The 14,384-nt window shown below is 59.7% G+C and overlaps 1 protein-coding gene across 7 annotated transcripts in view; it reads right to left on the bottom strand.

The window, feature by feature from the left end:
• Window positions 1-1,500: 1,500 nt before the first annotated feature.
• Window positions 1,501-14,384, bottom strand: part of Pak4 (p21 (RAC1) activated kinase 4) — a 41,813-nt gene continuing 28,929 nt past the window's right edge. For 5 of the 7 annotated variants that reach the window (XM_004859093.3, XM_087191156.1, XM_087191157.1 and 2 more), the window contains 9 exons: window positions 11,982-12,055; window positions 11,105-11,336; window positions 7,668-8,120; window positions 7,124-7,561; window positions 5,853-5,986; window positions 5,430-5,556; window positions 4,262-4,387; window positions 2,899-3,033; window positions 1,502-2,423 (listed from right to left, as the gene is read on the bottom strand). In XM_004859093.3, the coding sequence (XP_004859150.1) occupies window positions 2,268-2,423; window positions 2,899-3,033; window positions 4,262-4,387; window positions 5,430-5,556; window positions 5,853-5,986; window positions 7,124-7,561; window positions 7,668-8,120; window positions 11,105-11,308 (1,773 nt within the window). In that variant the 5' untranslated portion in view covers window positions 11,309-11,336; window positions 11,982-12,055 and the 3' untranslated portion in view covers window positions 1,502-2,267. Of the gene's footprint in view, window positions 2,424-2,898; window positions 3,034-4,261; window positions 4,388-5,429; window positions 5,557-5,852; window positions 5,987-7,123; window positions 7,562-7,667; window positions 8,121-11,104; window positions 11,337-11,981; window positions 12,056-14,384 lie in introns of all 7 variants that reach the window. The other 2 variants (XM_004859094.3, XM_021239681.2) reach the window with 2 other exon arrangements.

The following is a 14,384-nucleotide window of genomic DNA, read 5'->3' as shown; positions in this document are numbered from 1 at the left end:
ACGTGGGTGACCACAGCCTCCTGCCTCCACTGACTGCTGGGTAACTGGCCCTGCTTGGCTCCCCCAGCCTTGCTGCCACTGTGAAACTAACGAAGCCCTGCAGTTTTACCTCCCCTGCCCCCACCAAAACAGTCAGAGGGCTGTGTGTCCATTTCGGTGACCCTTCTGCACAGGTGACAGCAGCCGGAAGCAGTGCTAAGGGACAGCCCTGGAGCGCTCCCACCACACCACTTAGAACCACTCCTTCCAGTCGCAGTGTCAGTGACTGAAGGCTCCCAAACCAGCAGTCACCATGGAGTCAGACATGTGACTGGCAGGTGACTTCCTGTCCCGGAACTCGGGCACCACCCAGTGCCCAGCAGGACCAGAGGGCACTGGGGCTTCAGCTGCAGGGTGCTACACTGTCCTGCTGCTCAGTGGCCCTAGCAGCCTGGGGACAACTTGTACAGTGTAGGAATTACCTGTTCATGTTTGGTTGATCTCTTTATAAAAGTAATCAAACCGGGGGCTTTTTGTATTTATTTGGAGAGTATGTGTGGGGCATTTCTATTCTGCCTATATTGGCATATATGTATCTTTAGCTGGGGATGGAACCCGCGTCCTTACACATTAGGCAAGTGCTCTACTACAGAGGTACATCCCAGCCCTTTTTTATTTTTTATTTTGTATCAGTGTCTTGCTAAACTGCCCAGTCTGGGCTCAAACTTGAGGTCCTCTGTCCTCAGCATCCTGAGTAGCTAGGACTACAGGCGCGGGCCACCACAGCCAGCGATTTAGTCATATTTCTTTGCAGAAATGTATTCACTTGACCTGTGCATCAGACACAGTCTCCGAAATGCTGGGTTTGACCGTGTGTATCTGTCCCATCCTGGACACACCTGGCAGAGTGCTACCAGACAGCTCTGGCTCTGGGTGACACCAGGACCTGCAAAGGTGGGCTCTGTGGCAGTGGACAAGCGAGGGCTGGACCTCTCACTGCTCAGCAACGGCCAGACTGAGGTCCCAGTGCCAGGGTGTGCGGTGGGCCCTGGAGGAGGTTTGCTTCTCATCCTCTCACCTAACTCCGGGCTGCCGCCTCTGCCCACCTTCTGGGTGCCAAGGAGGATTCCAGGCAAATGTGGCCGCCTCCAAGCCAACCCACTCCTGCCTCGGCTTAGAGGGACATCTTCTGTGGACAGAGTGGCCTGAGCTGGCAGCTCCAGTCCTTCTGCCTCAGTCCCCCAAGAACCATCTATCTGTCCACTGACCAATCTGCTAAGTGGCCAATTTACCAATGCCAACTCATCAAGGGTCTGCTCTGACCAGTGAACAGGCTCAAGACAAGCTACCTTCCAGGAAATTGTAATCGGCAACTGTGGCTGTGGACTCTGGCAGGCTGGCTGCTCCCAGGCTGGGATCAGGCTGGCTGCATCCGAAGAGGAGTGGAATGGGGTAAATTCCCACCCCAAGATGGCCAGGCAGAGGCCTTTACGAAACACACGCACGCACGCGCCAAAAACAAGAAAATGTTTTAATTGTAAAACTAACTTGAGGGAGGGTTGGGTGGGGCAGGGATGTGCTGCCAGGGCAGAACCTGAGTTTTCAAGCAGTGGCTCTGCCCTGAGCCACCCCATAGGACAGGGGTTCCCTATCCCCAGGTGGGGGCAGGGCTAGTGTTATAAAATGACAATATAAATAGACTTCTAGAAAATGGAGGCTGTCCAGGTGCAGTAGTCATTGCTGCAGAGGCTGGGGTGGGGAAGCCCAACCCAGCTCCCTCCAGCCACAGAAGGGGTGTGCAGGGCTCCAGGAAAAGGCCACTCTTCAGACATTCATGAGGGACCCCCACATTGCCTCGGGGCCAGGGGCTGGATGCCCGGCAAGGCCCCAGGGACACACACCTACCGGCTGAGGACAGAGCATTCGGGCTTTTGGTGCGTACGCACACACTGCACACACGCACACCCTTTTCATAGTGTTCTCTCCACCTGTCGACCCAATTGCAGATTTCCAGTGATGTGTGGGCCGCCCTCTTTCCCGGGGACAGGAGTACCCAGGAGGGCCTGTCCCAGGGTGGGTCCCAGGAGTCTCAGTGCTCCCGTGAGTCTGTTTGTACAGTCACAAAATCAAAGCCAGAGTTCAGTAGTAGGGACCCGAGAAGACCCTGAGAGGAGGGCGGTGCTGCACGGAGTGTCTCGAAGGCTGGGAGGAGCGCGCCACATGCCCCTACTGGCATCTGGCAGGGCAGGCGACCAGGGGCTCTTTGGTGCAGGGCCAGTGCGCTGGCCTCATCTGGTGCGGTTCTGGCGCATGAGGGGCACGATGCTGGAGGGCGGCCCCGCCTTGGCCAGGAACGGGTGCTTCAGCAGCTCGGCCGCTGTGGCACGCTGGCCCGGGTCTCGAACCAGCAGGCGGTCCAGGAAGCCCTTCAGAGATGGTGACACCTGTGGGGTCACACGGGGTGAGGAGAGGGCCCACGGCACTGCGCTCTCACTCTCCTCCTGCCTAGGGGCATCTGCTGCCTTGGGAGGGCTGACATCACTAGTGTCTTCAGCCTGCACCCAGGGGCCATTTCCTCCCCATCTGCCAAGGAGAGGGCAGCCCTTCCCCACGACATGAGTCCCCCACCAGGCAGGCCCTAGCTGTCCTCTTCCTCTGAACAGGCAGCTTTTCCTGGGACAGGCCGGGGACAGGACATGGCCGTGCTGTGCGCCCTCCTCAGCCAGGCAAGCTGAGCCCCAGCCTCTGGATGACGAAGGTGCAGGGGACCCTGGGGCTCTGCCATCTCTGGGCTCGCCCCTAACAGGCTGTGTGGGGACACACAGGGCATGGGGCAGGGAGTCTGGGACATGTGACACCATCCTAGGACCCACCAAGGATGCAGCCCCAAGTACCAGGCCCCTGTCAGCAAGGACTCACTTTGTGTAGGTTCTTCAGTCGTGGTGGGAGGTTGTCCCGAATCATCTTCATGGCTTTGAGGGGTGGCTCATTGAAGTAGGGAGGCTCCCCATCCACCATCTCGATCACCATTACCCCCAGCGACCAGATGTCCACCTGGGGTAGAGGAGGGATGGCAGGATGGCTGCAGAGGGAGAACTAGGCCTCGGCAATCCCGAGAGGCGCAGCCCCCATTCTGCCTTTGGGTCTTAGCTCCCAGAGCCCTTGGGCCCGGATCACCCTCTCGCACGCCCAGGGATGTCCAGCGGGCCATGTCCCATGTGCTCAGCCTCCAGGAAGCCCTGAGAGGGGTGCTTTTCCCCAGCACCCAGCCACTGTTCTTTGCTGCCCATGCCCAGCCTTCCTCTGGGGAAGCCCTCCAGCCTCAGCTCTTGTAGCTCACAGGGGTCCATGACCTGGCTGCCCAATCAGCAGGCAGAACTCTGGTTCAGAAAGGGGCACGTGACCCAGCTGACCCATTCAGAGCCAGTCATGAGACTGCAGCCAGAAGGCTGGGCACATAGTGCAGCTCGTAGTGCAGCGGAACAGTGTCCCCATGGCCAGGGATCCTCTCTGCTTTACAAGGGGAGCCTTTGCCTGAGTGAAGCCACCCAAGATAATGGCAGGAAGGAGCACATGGGCGGCTATTGCAGCCTGTCCACCCCACAGTGACACAGCTCCAGGGACTGACAGGCTTCCAGCTTGTACTGGTTTCTGTTGCTCACAGTCCTCTCACACTCCCACACCATCCTCCTCCCAGTGTGACCCCACTCCAGCCTGAGGCGCCCTCTCCCTGGCCAGGCACTGGGTCAAGTCCCGCAGGAACTCAGGAGGAGCCCTTAGGGCCAGGCAGGGAGCCGCAGTGAGGGAAGCAGGCCAAGGTGGGCAACTGGGATGGGTGGGGACTCAGCCAAAACACAGGTATGTGCCCTTTCCGAAAGGGGAGCCCCTCTATACCCCACTGTTTCCATGAGTGCACGTTGCCTCCATATGGCCAGATGTGGCTTTTCAACAAGAGATTCTGACCATTCATGTGCAAGGACTCATTTAAAAATGTCTGCAAAAGCATCTTCAGGCCGCCTCAGCTGGAAGCCTGCTGATCTGTGGCCTCATCACCGCACTGTCAGGCAGGGCCCATGGCCACTTCTGCTCCCACTGCAAGCACTGGGCTGGCTCAGAACTTGTATTCAATCAATAATGAATGGACTAACAAACCCATGCACACACGCTCGCATCCTACCTCCTCGTCCACGAAACCATTCCCGCAACCCACCCCTAGACTGCCTCCACCACCTCCCAGTACTCCAGCACTGTCACCGGACAGCCAGGCCACCACTGGGCTCACCTCTGGCCCATAGGGAAGACGGGAGATGAGCTCTGGGGCCATCCAGTAGGGCGTGCCCACCAGTGACTTCCTCCGTGGCACTTCCTTGCTCACCTGGGCACAAAACCCGAAGTCGGACAGCTTCACCTGGGGCAGGGCAGAGGGGGCAGGGTCAGAGGTGTGGGTGGAGAGGGCAGGCAGCAGTGCTGACCTGTTTACTTCCTGGCTCCACCTCGAAGCCGAGGCAAGAGCTGGGCTCTGGAGACTGACCACTGAGTGGCTCTTCCACCTCCTGGCAGGGAACCGTCAGGGTCTCATATCTGCTGGGGCCATGGGGCTCTTGGGAAAGTGGCTGAGTCCTGTAGATTTCGAAGGCTGGCTGGGGACTGAGGTGGGCACCGAGGCTGGCTGGCTATCAGAGCCAGCATCCCGGGCCCTTCTCCTCTGGAGGGAGCAGGTCTTCAGTTCACAGGCTGGAGGACACTGCTCCCCAGGGGGTGCACACACACACAGCCTGCCTCTGCAACAACCAGCTTCCCAGAACCAAGGAGTTACACCTTTTGTGGAGCTGTAGGCCCTTTCAGACTCCTGAGCATATCTATGGATCTGCTCGCCCCCAGAACACACACCCACACGGGGCGCGTGCAATTTCAGGAGGCTCACAGATGTTCCCTGGAGACATCTGCAGACAGCCTCAGCTTCTCATCCTCTCGTTCTCTCTCTGCCTCCACTGATGGGGCTGGACCTTCCTTGGGGAAGTGGCAGTTGTCAACTTTGCAGGAATGTGGTGGACCCAAGGGCCTCTCCCACAGAAAATCATCCTGGACTATAAATGCAAGTGCTGGGCACTGTTTGGCTCATCCATGGCCCCAGATTCAGAACCTCAGCCCAAAACAGGGAAGGCAGGCCCAGGGTCCATAGCTCACCCAGTACTTACAGGGACATCATCCATCTTTGGCAGACAGAGAAGCGTGTGGCAGAGCCACAGCTGTCACAGGGCCTGAGTGTGTCCCTTGGGCCCAGTGCTAGTGCACAGTTGTTAGTCCCGTACAGATTGGCACCCACCGACCTGGCCCCTAGACTCTGACTGTTCTATGAGGGACAGATCTGCCCACGGCTCCTCGGTCACTGAACAACAGAGGGGATCAGGTATGGTGGGAAAGCCAGCCCCTGGCCAGCCCCTCCTTACCCTGCCGTCGTGGGTCAGCAGGATGGAGTCACTCTTGATGTCCCGGTGGATGACGCCTTGGGCGTGGAGCACAGACAGGGCCTGCAGCACAGCCAGGCACACGGCAGCGATCTGCTCCTCGTTCATCCTGTGAGCAGAGGGGTGGATGGGCAGATAGGGCCAGGCCCAGATTCAACAGGTACCAGCCCTGCCTTGGGTTAGGGCAGGGGACTTGAGCAGACAGACCCTACCCTGGGGAGCCAAGGGGAGACCCAGACCCATCATGACAGGAATCTAAAACATACTCTTGTCCTGGGGCCCAGTGGCTCTGCTGGCTCTGGGGAGACCAGGCCCTGCCTGTACCTCCGGAGGGGGCTCAGTCCTGTCATGGCAGAGGTCAGGAGGGAGCTGGAGAGCCAGCAGGGGTCCCGCTGCCCCAAGTACCTGGTGTGGGTGACGATGTCAGTGAGGGCGCCACCCTCCAGAAACTCCATCACCACCCAGAGCTCATCCCCCACCAGGTAGCTGTTGTACATCTCCACCACATTCTCGTGCTGGTAGTCCCGCATGATCACCACCTGGCGGAGGCAGGGAGCATTGGCCTCAGCCTTCAGACCCAGCCACCACCAGCCACCAGCCTCCCACTTCAGCCTGGCCAGACCACCCTGGCGGCCCTGCCCCATGGACAAGGCCTAGCGGCCCTCAAAGCAGCCTGAAGCCCAATGCCTCCACTTGGGGTGTGCCCTTGCCCCAGACACCATCCTAGATCCTGGGCTAGTCTCCGTGGCCTTGACAAAGACTATGCTGGGATAGGAGGTTGGAGGAGTGCCAGGTACAAGGCTGAGCTAAGAGGGATAAGCAGACATGGGATGCATGTCAGGGAGGATGGTGAACTCCAGGCGCCATCAGGGGCTGGGGTGGGGGGCCCTGTGCTTGTGCGGGCCAGAATGACTCATGAAGCCACGGTGTAGCTGGAGCAGTGGAATGTGGGTGGGAGCCGGCTATGGAGCAGTGGAGAAAGTGCTGGAGAGCAGAGGGCAGCAGCCGCCAGGGCAGCCTCCAGGCCTGGCCTCCACTGGGTACTCCTGCACCAGAGGAGGGGAACACCTCCCATGCCCAGACTCCTCTCTGGGACCCAGGAAGCTGCCTTTGTAACAAGTCCTGGCAGAGAGGCCACCAAGATGCAGAGCCAGAAGCTGGATAAAACCAAGTGCCCAGTTGGGGACTGGATGGTGCAGGGCCTAAAATGGTGGCTAAGGGGCCTGAGCTCTACCCTGAGGCACTGGGGGCGCCTCAAGGGTCTGTTAGGCAGGGATGGGGACACAGCAGGTCTGAATGTCAAAGATCCCTTTGGCTGCAGTGTGGGGAATGTCAGGGGATGCCCAAAATGGGCAGCTGGGCAGGAGCTGAGTGGGACAGGATGGGGCTACACAGAGGTGATGGGGTCCAGGGCTCCAGCCAGGAGGAACACTGCAGGCCAGTTGGGGCTCAGAGGGTGGAGGGGCCTCAAGGACATGGACAAGGAGGGCTTCAGTAGGCCCGGGGACAGCGAGGTAGGCATGAGTACTGTTAGGACAGGGTAGGAACCCCACCCTGGAGACTGTGGGGATGGCCCAAGAGGACGTGAGGAGTGAAGAAGGGGCCCGGGCCAGTGGGCAAAAGAACATGGCAGAAAGAGAAGGGAAGCCGAGGGTCCAGCCGCGCCTCCTGCCCACCTCGTTGAAGAGCAGCTCGCGCCGCTGCTGCTTGCGCAGGTCCATCTTCTTGACGGCCACCAGCTTGCCCGAGCTGCGCACAGTGGCAATGCACACGATGCCTGTGGAGCCCTCGCCGATCTTGATGAAGTTGTCCAGGTAGGAGCGGGGGTCCCCTGGGTCCACCACCAGCTGCAGGGCAGCCCGGAACTGCTCGTGGGACACTCGCTGGGGCTCCCGCTGTGGTGAGCGGGGACCAGGGGGACCAGGGGCTGGGGGCGCAGCAGGGGCAGCAAGGGTGCGGGCTGGAGGGGCCAGCTGGGGCTCAGAGGCATGGGGGCCCAGCACTCCAGGGCTGGGGGCACCTCGGCCTCGGGCGGGAGGCCGGGAGGAAGAAGACTGTGGGGCGGCCAGGCCCCCCACGGATGGCCCATTGGGGGCCATGCTGGGAGGCTCCCCCTGAAACAGAAGAGAAAGGAGGCTGTGAGGGGCTGCTCTCCTCCTGGTGTGGGACAGACACACGAGTGGCCAGGATGAGCAATGCACGGGGCTGGGGGCAGGTTACCTGGGTGCCCCGGGACGGGTGGTCTGTATCGGCCCGTGGGTACGTGTTAAAGGGCCGGTTGGCCACCAGTTTTGCCTCTCTGGCCAGACCGGCAGGTTGGGGGGTGCTGACATCAGGCCCAGATTGGGGGCGCTTGTCTCTGGAGGACTCCAGGGGGCCTCCTGGGCCCTCCCTGGAGGACTTGGGCCTCTTCTCTGGGCCCACCCGCCGCCTGTCACCACTGCCAGCCTCACTGTGAGCGGTGACCCGGCCTCGGCCGCCGGCCTTGTCCGGGCCCACTCTGGCCGCAGCAGCCTGCTCCTCTGGCACCCCGTTCTCCTGGCGGGCACGGGCGGGGGGTGGTGGGCTGTCTCTCCGCAGGGAGTTGGAGCGTGTCACCGACATGTTCTCAAATTCATCCAGCAGCAGCGTGAGGGCCCCATCCTTGGCACCTTTGCTGCCCCGCACGATGGTCTGGGGTCCAGGGCAAAGGCCGGGTGGGGGCCGGGCAGGGAGAGGACACGGGAAGTGCACCCGAAACACAGACAGGACAACACAATACACACAGAGACAAGACAGAGACACAATGAAGAAATGCCATGGGGTGATGATGGGGTGGGTGGGTGAGGGCAGGACGGGGGGCACCCTGCAGCCACTCCCCCAACAGTGACTCAGCCACAGGAATGGAGCTGGAGGAGCAATCTCTGTGGCCAGCTGTCACCCCACAGCCCAGGCTGGTGACAACCCTTGTCCCTCTCCAGCTTTCCAGACTGGAGGAGAGAGCTGGCGGGGGGTTGGGGGGGCTGAGAGGGAGGGAGGCTGGCCCACCCTGTAATCAGCCCTTGGGACTGCAAATTACAGGCTGCTGGGGCCAGGGCCCAGCTTGGCACTTCCTCCCCTATAAGCTGCCAGGGTCACCAACCCCAAACCACACTCTCTGCTCCCCTGGAGGAGGTGGCGTGTAGGGAGTGAAAATGCCCATGGCCTAAAGCAGAGGGGCCACATGGCAAATGCAAACACATCCTGGACCCAGCTAGTCCTCAACCCTCCATGGCTACCACCGTGCCTCTCTTGGGTACTGAGTCATGGCCTTCAAGGTCCCCCTGTAGTCCTCAGCTCCAAGCACACAGGCCCCTTCATGGCTCCTCAAACACACCAGACACAGGCCTACCCCAGGGCCTTTGCACTGGGTGTCCACTCTGCCCCAAGTGTTCTTATGGTTCCTTCCCTTTCCTTCAAGGCTTCTGTTCAGAACCTAGCTTCTCAGCGAGGCTTTCAGAGCACCCAGTCTAAAACACCAGCTCCTGCCATTCCTGCCTCCTTCCCTGCTTTCTCTTTAGCCCAGGTACTCAGCACCCACTGACAGAGAGCACGCATACATCTGCCACTGCCGGGCTCTGCCCAGCTGAACATTCCCAAGGGCAGTGAGTGTTATTTCCTGTCTGCTTCCAGTCCTGCTCTACCCCAGCCCTAGAATGGCGCCTGGCACATAGAAGCTGCTCAGTGAACATTTGTTGAACCAATGAGGGAGGGAGGGAAGGAGGCAGGCTGGCAAAATCCATGGGGGGGTAGGAACATGGGCTCTGCCTGCTGCCCATCACCAGCCAGCAGGGTTATGGGCCCAGGGCTGCATCCAGGGTACCAAAGACACTCACCCCACCAACACCCCTAGGCCAGAGGCCCTGGTGGCCTGCTGCTGCCCCTGCCTCTCCTGGGCCCTGGCTACTGGATCGGGAGCCTGGCCCTGCCCAGGGACCCCAGGGAAGCAAGGAAGACACACAGCCTGGCTGTGGTATTAAACTGAGGCATCAGGAGGCCCCTGGGAGGCCCGGGAGACTCTGGGCCGAGGGTAACAAGCACGAGTGCCAGGGCGAGATACCCCTCCCGCTTGGGGACCAGTTGCACATGAGGTCTTGGCTGTGAGCAGAGCAAAGACTGAATTCTCCGAGACACCCAGGGTGGGCACACCTTGCACGTAGGTGGCCCTGGGGGCTAACAGGTATGGAGTTCAGGGAAGGGGTTGGGGGACGACATAACTGTGGGTCCAAAAGACCCTAGAGGCAGTTGTCACTGGCCACAGCGGGTTTGTCATGAGAAGCCACAAAGATTCAGATGTGAAATGTATTGCCTGTCAAGCACTTTTATTATTTTTCCTTGTTGGTACCGGGGATTGAACCCAGGGCCTCATGCATGCTAGGCAAGCACTCTACCACTCAGCTACGTCCACAGCCTTTTCTATCTTTTTTTTTTTTGGTACCGGGGATTGAACTCGTGTCCTTGCACTTACAAGGCAGGCAATGGAACCACTGAGCTAAATCCCCGGCCCTAACCTTTTCTATCTTAAGACAAGATCTTGTTAAGTTGTCCAGGCTGGGCTCAAACTCGCAACCCTCCCACCTTGGCCTCTAGAGAAGCTGGAATGATGGTGTGCACCTCTGCACCCAGCAGCAATTTTGCTTTTTAAATTAGTGTCAAAGAAATCCAAGTACACAGGGCACCTTTCAGGGGACACACACCTTGGTGGCCTCAGCCTGAGACCCAGCACCATGCCTATGGTCAACTCACTGACCTTAGGGCTCCTCCCTGCCAGGCCTGGGCTGGGTACCAAAGAGGATGAGTCAGCTGGGTCCCACCCAGGCACTCAGCCTGCTGACCGACAGCCACACCCCTCCCCGCCCACTAGGGGTACAAACCTCCCAAGCTCCTTTGGCCACACCCCTTCCAGGCCCCACCAGCTTTGGATACAGTCTGTGCTCTGAGGCTGGCTTCACGATCTGGTGTGGCCACCTCTGCACGGGCCAGCCTGGCTGCAGGCCACAAGTGTGACAATACACACAGAGGCAGGAAAGGGTGAAGAGTGTGGGCCGCAGAAACAGACCTCAGCTCCAATCCCAACCCTGCCACTTTGTTCAAGATGGCAGGAAAAAACCCACAAAACCAAATGCCTCAACGTGTCACATGAGCCACTTCCTCCACTACTCGCCCTGCTTCCCCTCACTGGCTCGGTTCCTTCTCCTCCGCCCTCAGGCACAGCTGAGGTGTTCCTTCCTCCAAGAAGCTCACTGGGAGCCCCAGCCTGGTCAGGCGCTGTATCTGGGCTCCCCTATCCCAGGCCAACTTGGGGCTGTCACTATTTGGGAATGGGCCAGTTCCCCACTGCCAGGAAGGAGGCTCTGGGAAGGCTAGGGCTTGGGTATGTGGTACTGGGAATGGGAGACAGAGCTCAAGGCATGGGGCTTTCAGAGAGGGCAGGACCTACAGGGCAGTGTGGGGGCCTATGAGGGAGGCAGTAAGGGCTTCAGGTTGGGTTAAGCATGGGGTGGGGGAAAAGCCAGTGCTGGGCTGCAGATGTGGGAAGGTCAGTGAGGAGGTGGCGGCTGCAGGGTCAAGGATGGGGTGAAGGGCTGGGGCCACTGGGGGGTGGCACAGGTAGGGGGTGGTGGCCGGCAATGGCATACCTTGGGGGCCCCAGGCTGGATGGAGGTGATGCAGGCGGGGTCCACGAGGGGCTTGGGCCGGCGAGCCGACTCCTCAATCAGGCTCTGCCATTGACGTGGCAGCCCTGTGAATTTCTGTTCGTGCTGGTCGAAGCCTGTGTGTACGCGGTGCTCAAAGTTGGAGGGCGCTGAAATCTCCACTCGCTTCTTCCTCTTCCCAAACATGGTGCCTGGGCCTCTGCACTCGAGGGCGCTGTGGGAAGGAACCATGGTGGGCAGTGGGGTCAGTGGCAGGGGAGCACTCACACCGGTCACCTCCCCTCCTCTGCCCCCACCAGCCACCTCTTCCCAACCCTGCTCCAGCCCTGCACCCCACAGGTTACTCCTGGGCAACCAGAGTCCAGGTCACAGCCCTCTCCTGCTCAGAGGCCCCTGTGGCCCAAAGGCCCACATGATCCATTTCTGACACCTGGGTTTGCCACTCGGCTCTGCTGCCAACTAGGACAAAGGGAGGTACAGAGGTACAGACGCCCAGATGCCCTCACCATGACATCCCTGGCTTTACAGTCTGGTCTTCAGCTGGGCACTGAGAATGGGCCAGGCCCAGAGTAAATTCTCTTTTCAGGAGTCCAAGGGGCCTGAAGGGAGCTAGCAGGCAAAGACAACTCTCTCCCTGCCACCTGCTACAGGGCACCCAGGGGAGTGAATGGGCCTTCTCCGTGCCTCTCCATGCCCCAACCTAGCTGCAGTGAGGAAGGAACAGGTAAACAGAGAGCCCTGCTCAGGGCCAAGCGTGACAGACAAGCCCAGTGGGTGTGCTGCCACAACCTAGGGATGGCCCCATGCCCCAAAGCCTTACCCCAGAAGTCCCATACATAGGTCCTAGGGTCACACAGACCTGCTTTGAGGCTGGCTGGGCTAGAAGTGCCCTCAGGCAGGTAATGTCTCCTCTTCAGGCTTTGAGTTACTCATCTGTAAGGTGGGGGAAAAAGATCCAGCGTGTTCATCTATTTCTTCATTTAGTACCCCACTGACCAGCCTCTTCTGTGCCCAGCCCTCTGCTGGCTGGCTCAGGGAAAAAGCTGAGACCTAGATAGCCTCTAATCTCCTGGGGGTCCCTGTGGGGCGGACAGACCTGTCCCCAGATCGTGACAGCCCAGAGTGGTCAGGACTGGCATGCCAAGGATGAAAGGCCCAGCCCGGGAGGGACAGCTGGCTGGGCTAGGGGGAGGTCCTTCCAGAAGAGGGGCCAGGTGAGTCGAGACCACAGCACAAGGAGAAACAGGCCGTGGGAACTTCTGTCTCATTCCTAGCAGTTCCCCAGGGCCTGGTACGTGTGCTGGGCACAGGGCTGGCCCCCAGTCTTGTGGACCTCAGCATGTCTGTGGCCAAGTGTCCCCTCCCCCTCCAAGCCTGGCAGTCCCATGAGGAACCCTTCCTGTGAGGATCGAGGGAGGGGAGGACCAGCCCGGCCCAGAGGAAGGACCGTCAATGGAGAGCTGTCTGGGGGAACTGGTTTAGCAGTGCAGCCCAGTGGGAGGGAAGTGGGTGGGGACCCAGCCAACCTGTCTCAGCTAGTCTCCAGGGGCCAGTGGATGGTCAGAGTCAGGACCAGCCAAGGTTCCCCCATCAGCCCAGTGTCCACTTGCCCTGGCCTAGGTACTTGGAGGTGGGACAGCCCCGGGAGGGGCAGGGGACTTTTTACCAGGTCCAGAGCCCCTCAGGCGTCTCTCCTCAGTGCCAGCTCCTGAACACTGCCTATCCCTCCTTCCAGCCTTTCATTCTCTGTCCATCCTGGTGGTCTTGACCTTTCCCTCTTCCGCACCCCTGGCTTCTCTGCCCTCAGCTCTAGGTCCTTCTAGTTCCAGCTCCACGCCCATGTCCTACAGCCTCCCTGGCTTCCAAATGCAGCAGCTTCTCTCACCTTGAACTCTTGGCTCTGCCTCAGCAGGCTCCCCCCACCCTGCCTGGGGGCACTAAGGCGGCTCTGCCTCTGCAGGAACAGGGTCAGCCCTGTGACCCCTCACTACACCCTGGGGAAGGGGGCCAGGCCCTGAAGTAGGAGGAGCTCAGGATAGAGATGAGGGACTACTGGATGGTAGCTGCTTTTCCACCTCCCACCACAAGCCCCCAATCCTCCCCTCCCTTGCTGCCACTGCATGTGACCCCTCAGGCAGAGGGGGCAGAGAGGCACACCTCCGGATATTTGCCTGGGCAATCCCTTTCCTCTGGGCACCACACAGAGGGCAGGACAGAGGAACTGGTCATGTTTATAATGGCCAAGGAGGAGCCTCACCCGGGCCCTCCCACACAGCTCCTGGCTCTGCAGGCTCCCAAGGCAGGGACAGGTCCCAGGTCAGCTCAGAACTTCACAGTCAGGCAGCCCAAGCTTTAACACTGTTTGCTGCCAGAAGCTGTGTGACCTTGCTTCACCTGTGAAGTGGAGATGAGCTGCCCCCCCTCACCGCCCCGCCCGGCCAAACCGGGAGCTTGATGCTGGCCTCTGTTAGAAGAGGGTGATGACAGTGGCTGCTTCCTGAAGGTTTTACAAGAAATCGCACAGCACACAGAAGTGCAAGGCACCGGGGGCCTGGCCCAAAGATGGCCACAGGGATCAGAGCCACAGTGCACACAGTAAATGCTCAATGTCATCACCACTACAGTGGCAGCCAGCATAGACCGAGTGCCCACTGGATGCAGCCCCTCTCAGCACTCTACCCAGCAGCCCTCATGCAACCTGTGCACCTGGCTCAGGAGGAAGAGGCCATTACCACCCCATCCAACAGACAAGGAAAACGAGGCAGAGAGAGTACCCATTAGCCCAGGTGATGCAACAAGGGTGACAGGCTGGATATCAGACTCCAGGTGCTAGGCATTGCAAGCAGCTGCCTCTATGGTTTCTACTTTTTCCTTAGGACAGTCTGCAGCAGATCAGATGTCTGGAAAAAGTCCCTGGCATCAAAGATGGCTCACTGAGGCTCAGCTCCAGTCCTGACCCCACCATCACCACCTGGAGGGGCCCAGATCTTGGGCAGATGCCAACATGGAGCTCATAGGCTCCCTGCAACCTCGGTGGAGTGGCCAATGTGAGCCTACTTTACAGATGCAGAAACTGAGGCTCCTAAAGGTGAAATCATTCTCTAAGGTCATCAGGCAGAGCAGGCCCTGGAGACAGTCTGAAGCACTTCAGAGTCACTGTCCTAAACCTTTAGTGGCTCCCAAAACTCCTCATGGCCCCGAGGGACCTCCCCACCACCTGGCCGCCCTCCTCTCCTCCCTGTACCTGCTCACCCTGTCTATG

This window comes from Heterocephalus glaber, unplaced genomic scaffold (genome assembly GCF_053883595.1).
Source record: "Heterocephalus glaber isolate CG9 unplaced genomic scaffold, H.glaber_assembly_v1.0 deba00001561, whole genome shotgun sequence".
In the NCBI taxonomy this organism is placed as follows: Eukaryota; Metazoa; Chordata; class Mammalia; order Rodentia; family Bathyergidae; genus Heterocephalus; species Heterocephalus glaber.
The sequence above is the reverse complement of the archived record's forward strand: the minus strand, read 5'-3'. Positions and strand labels throughout refer to the sequence as shown.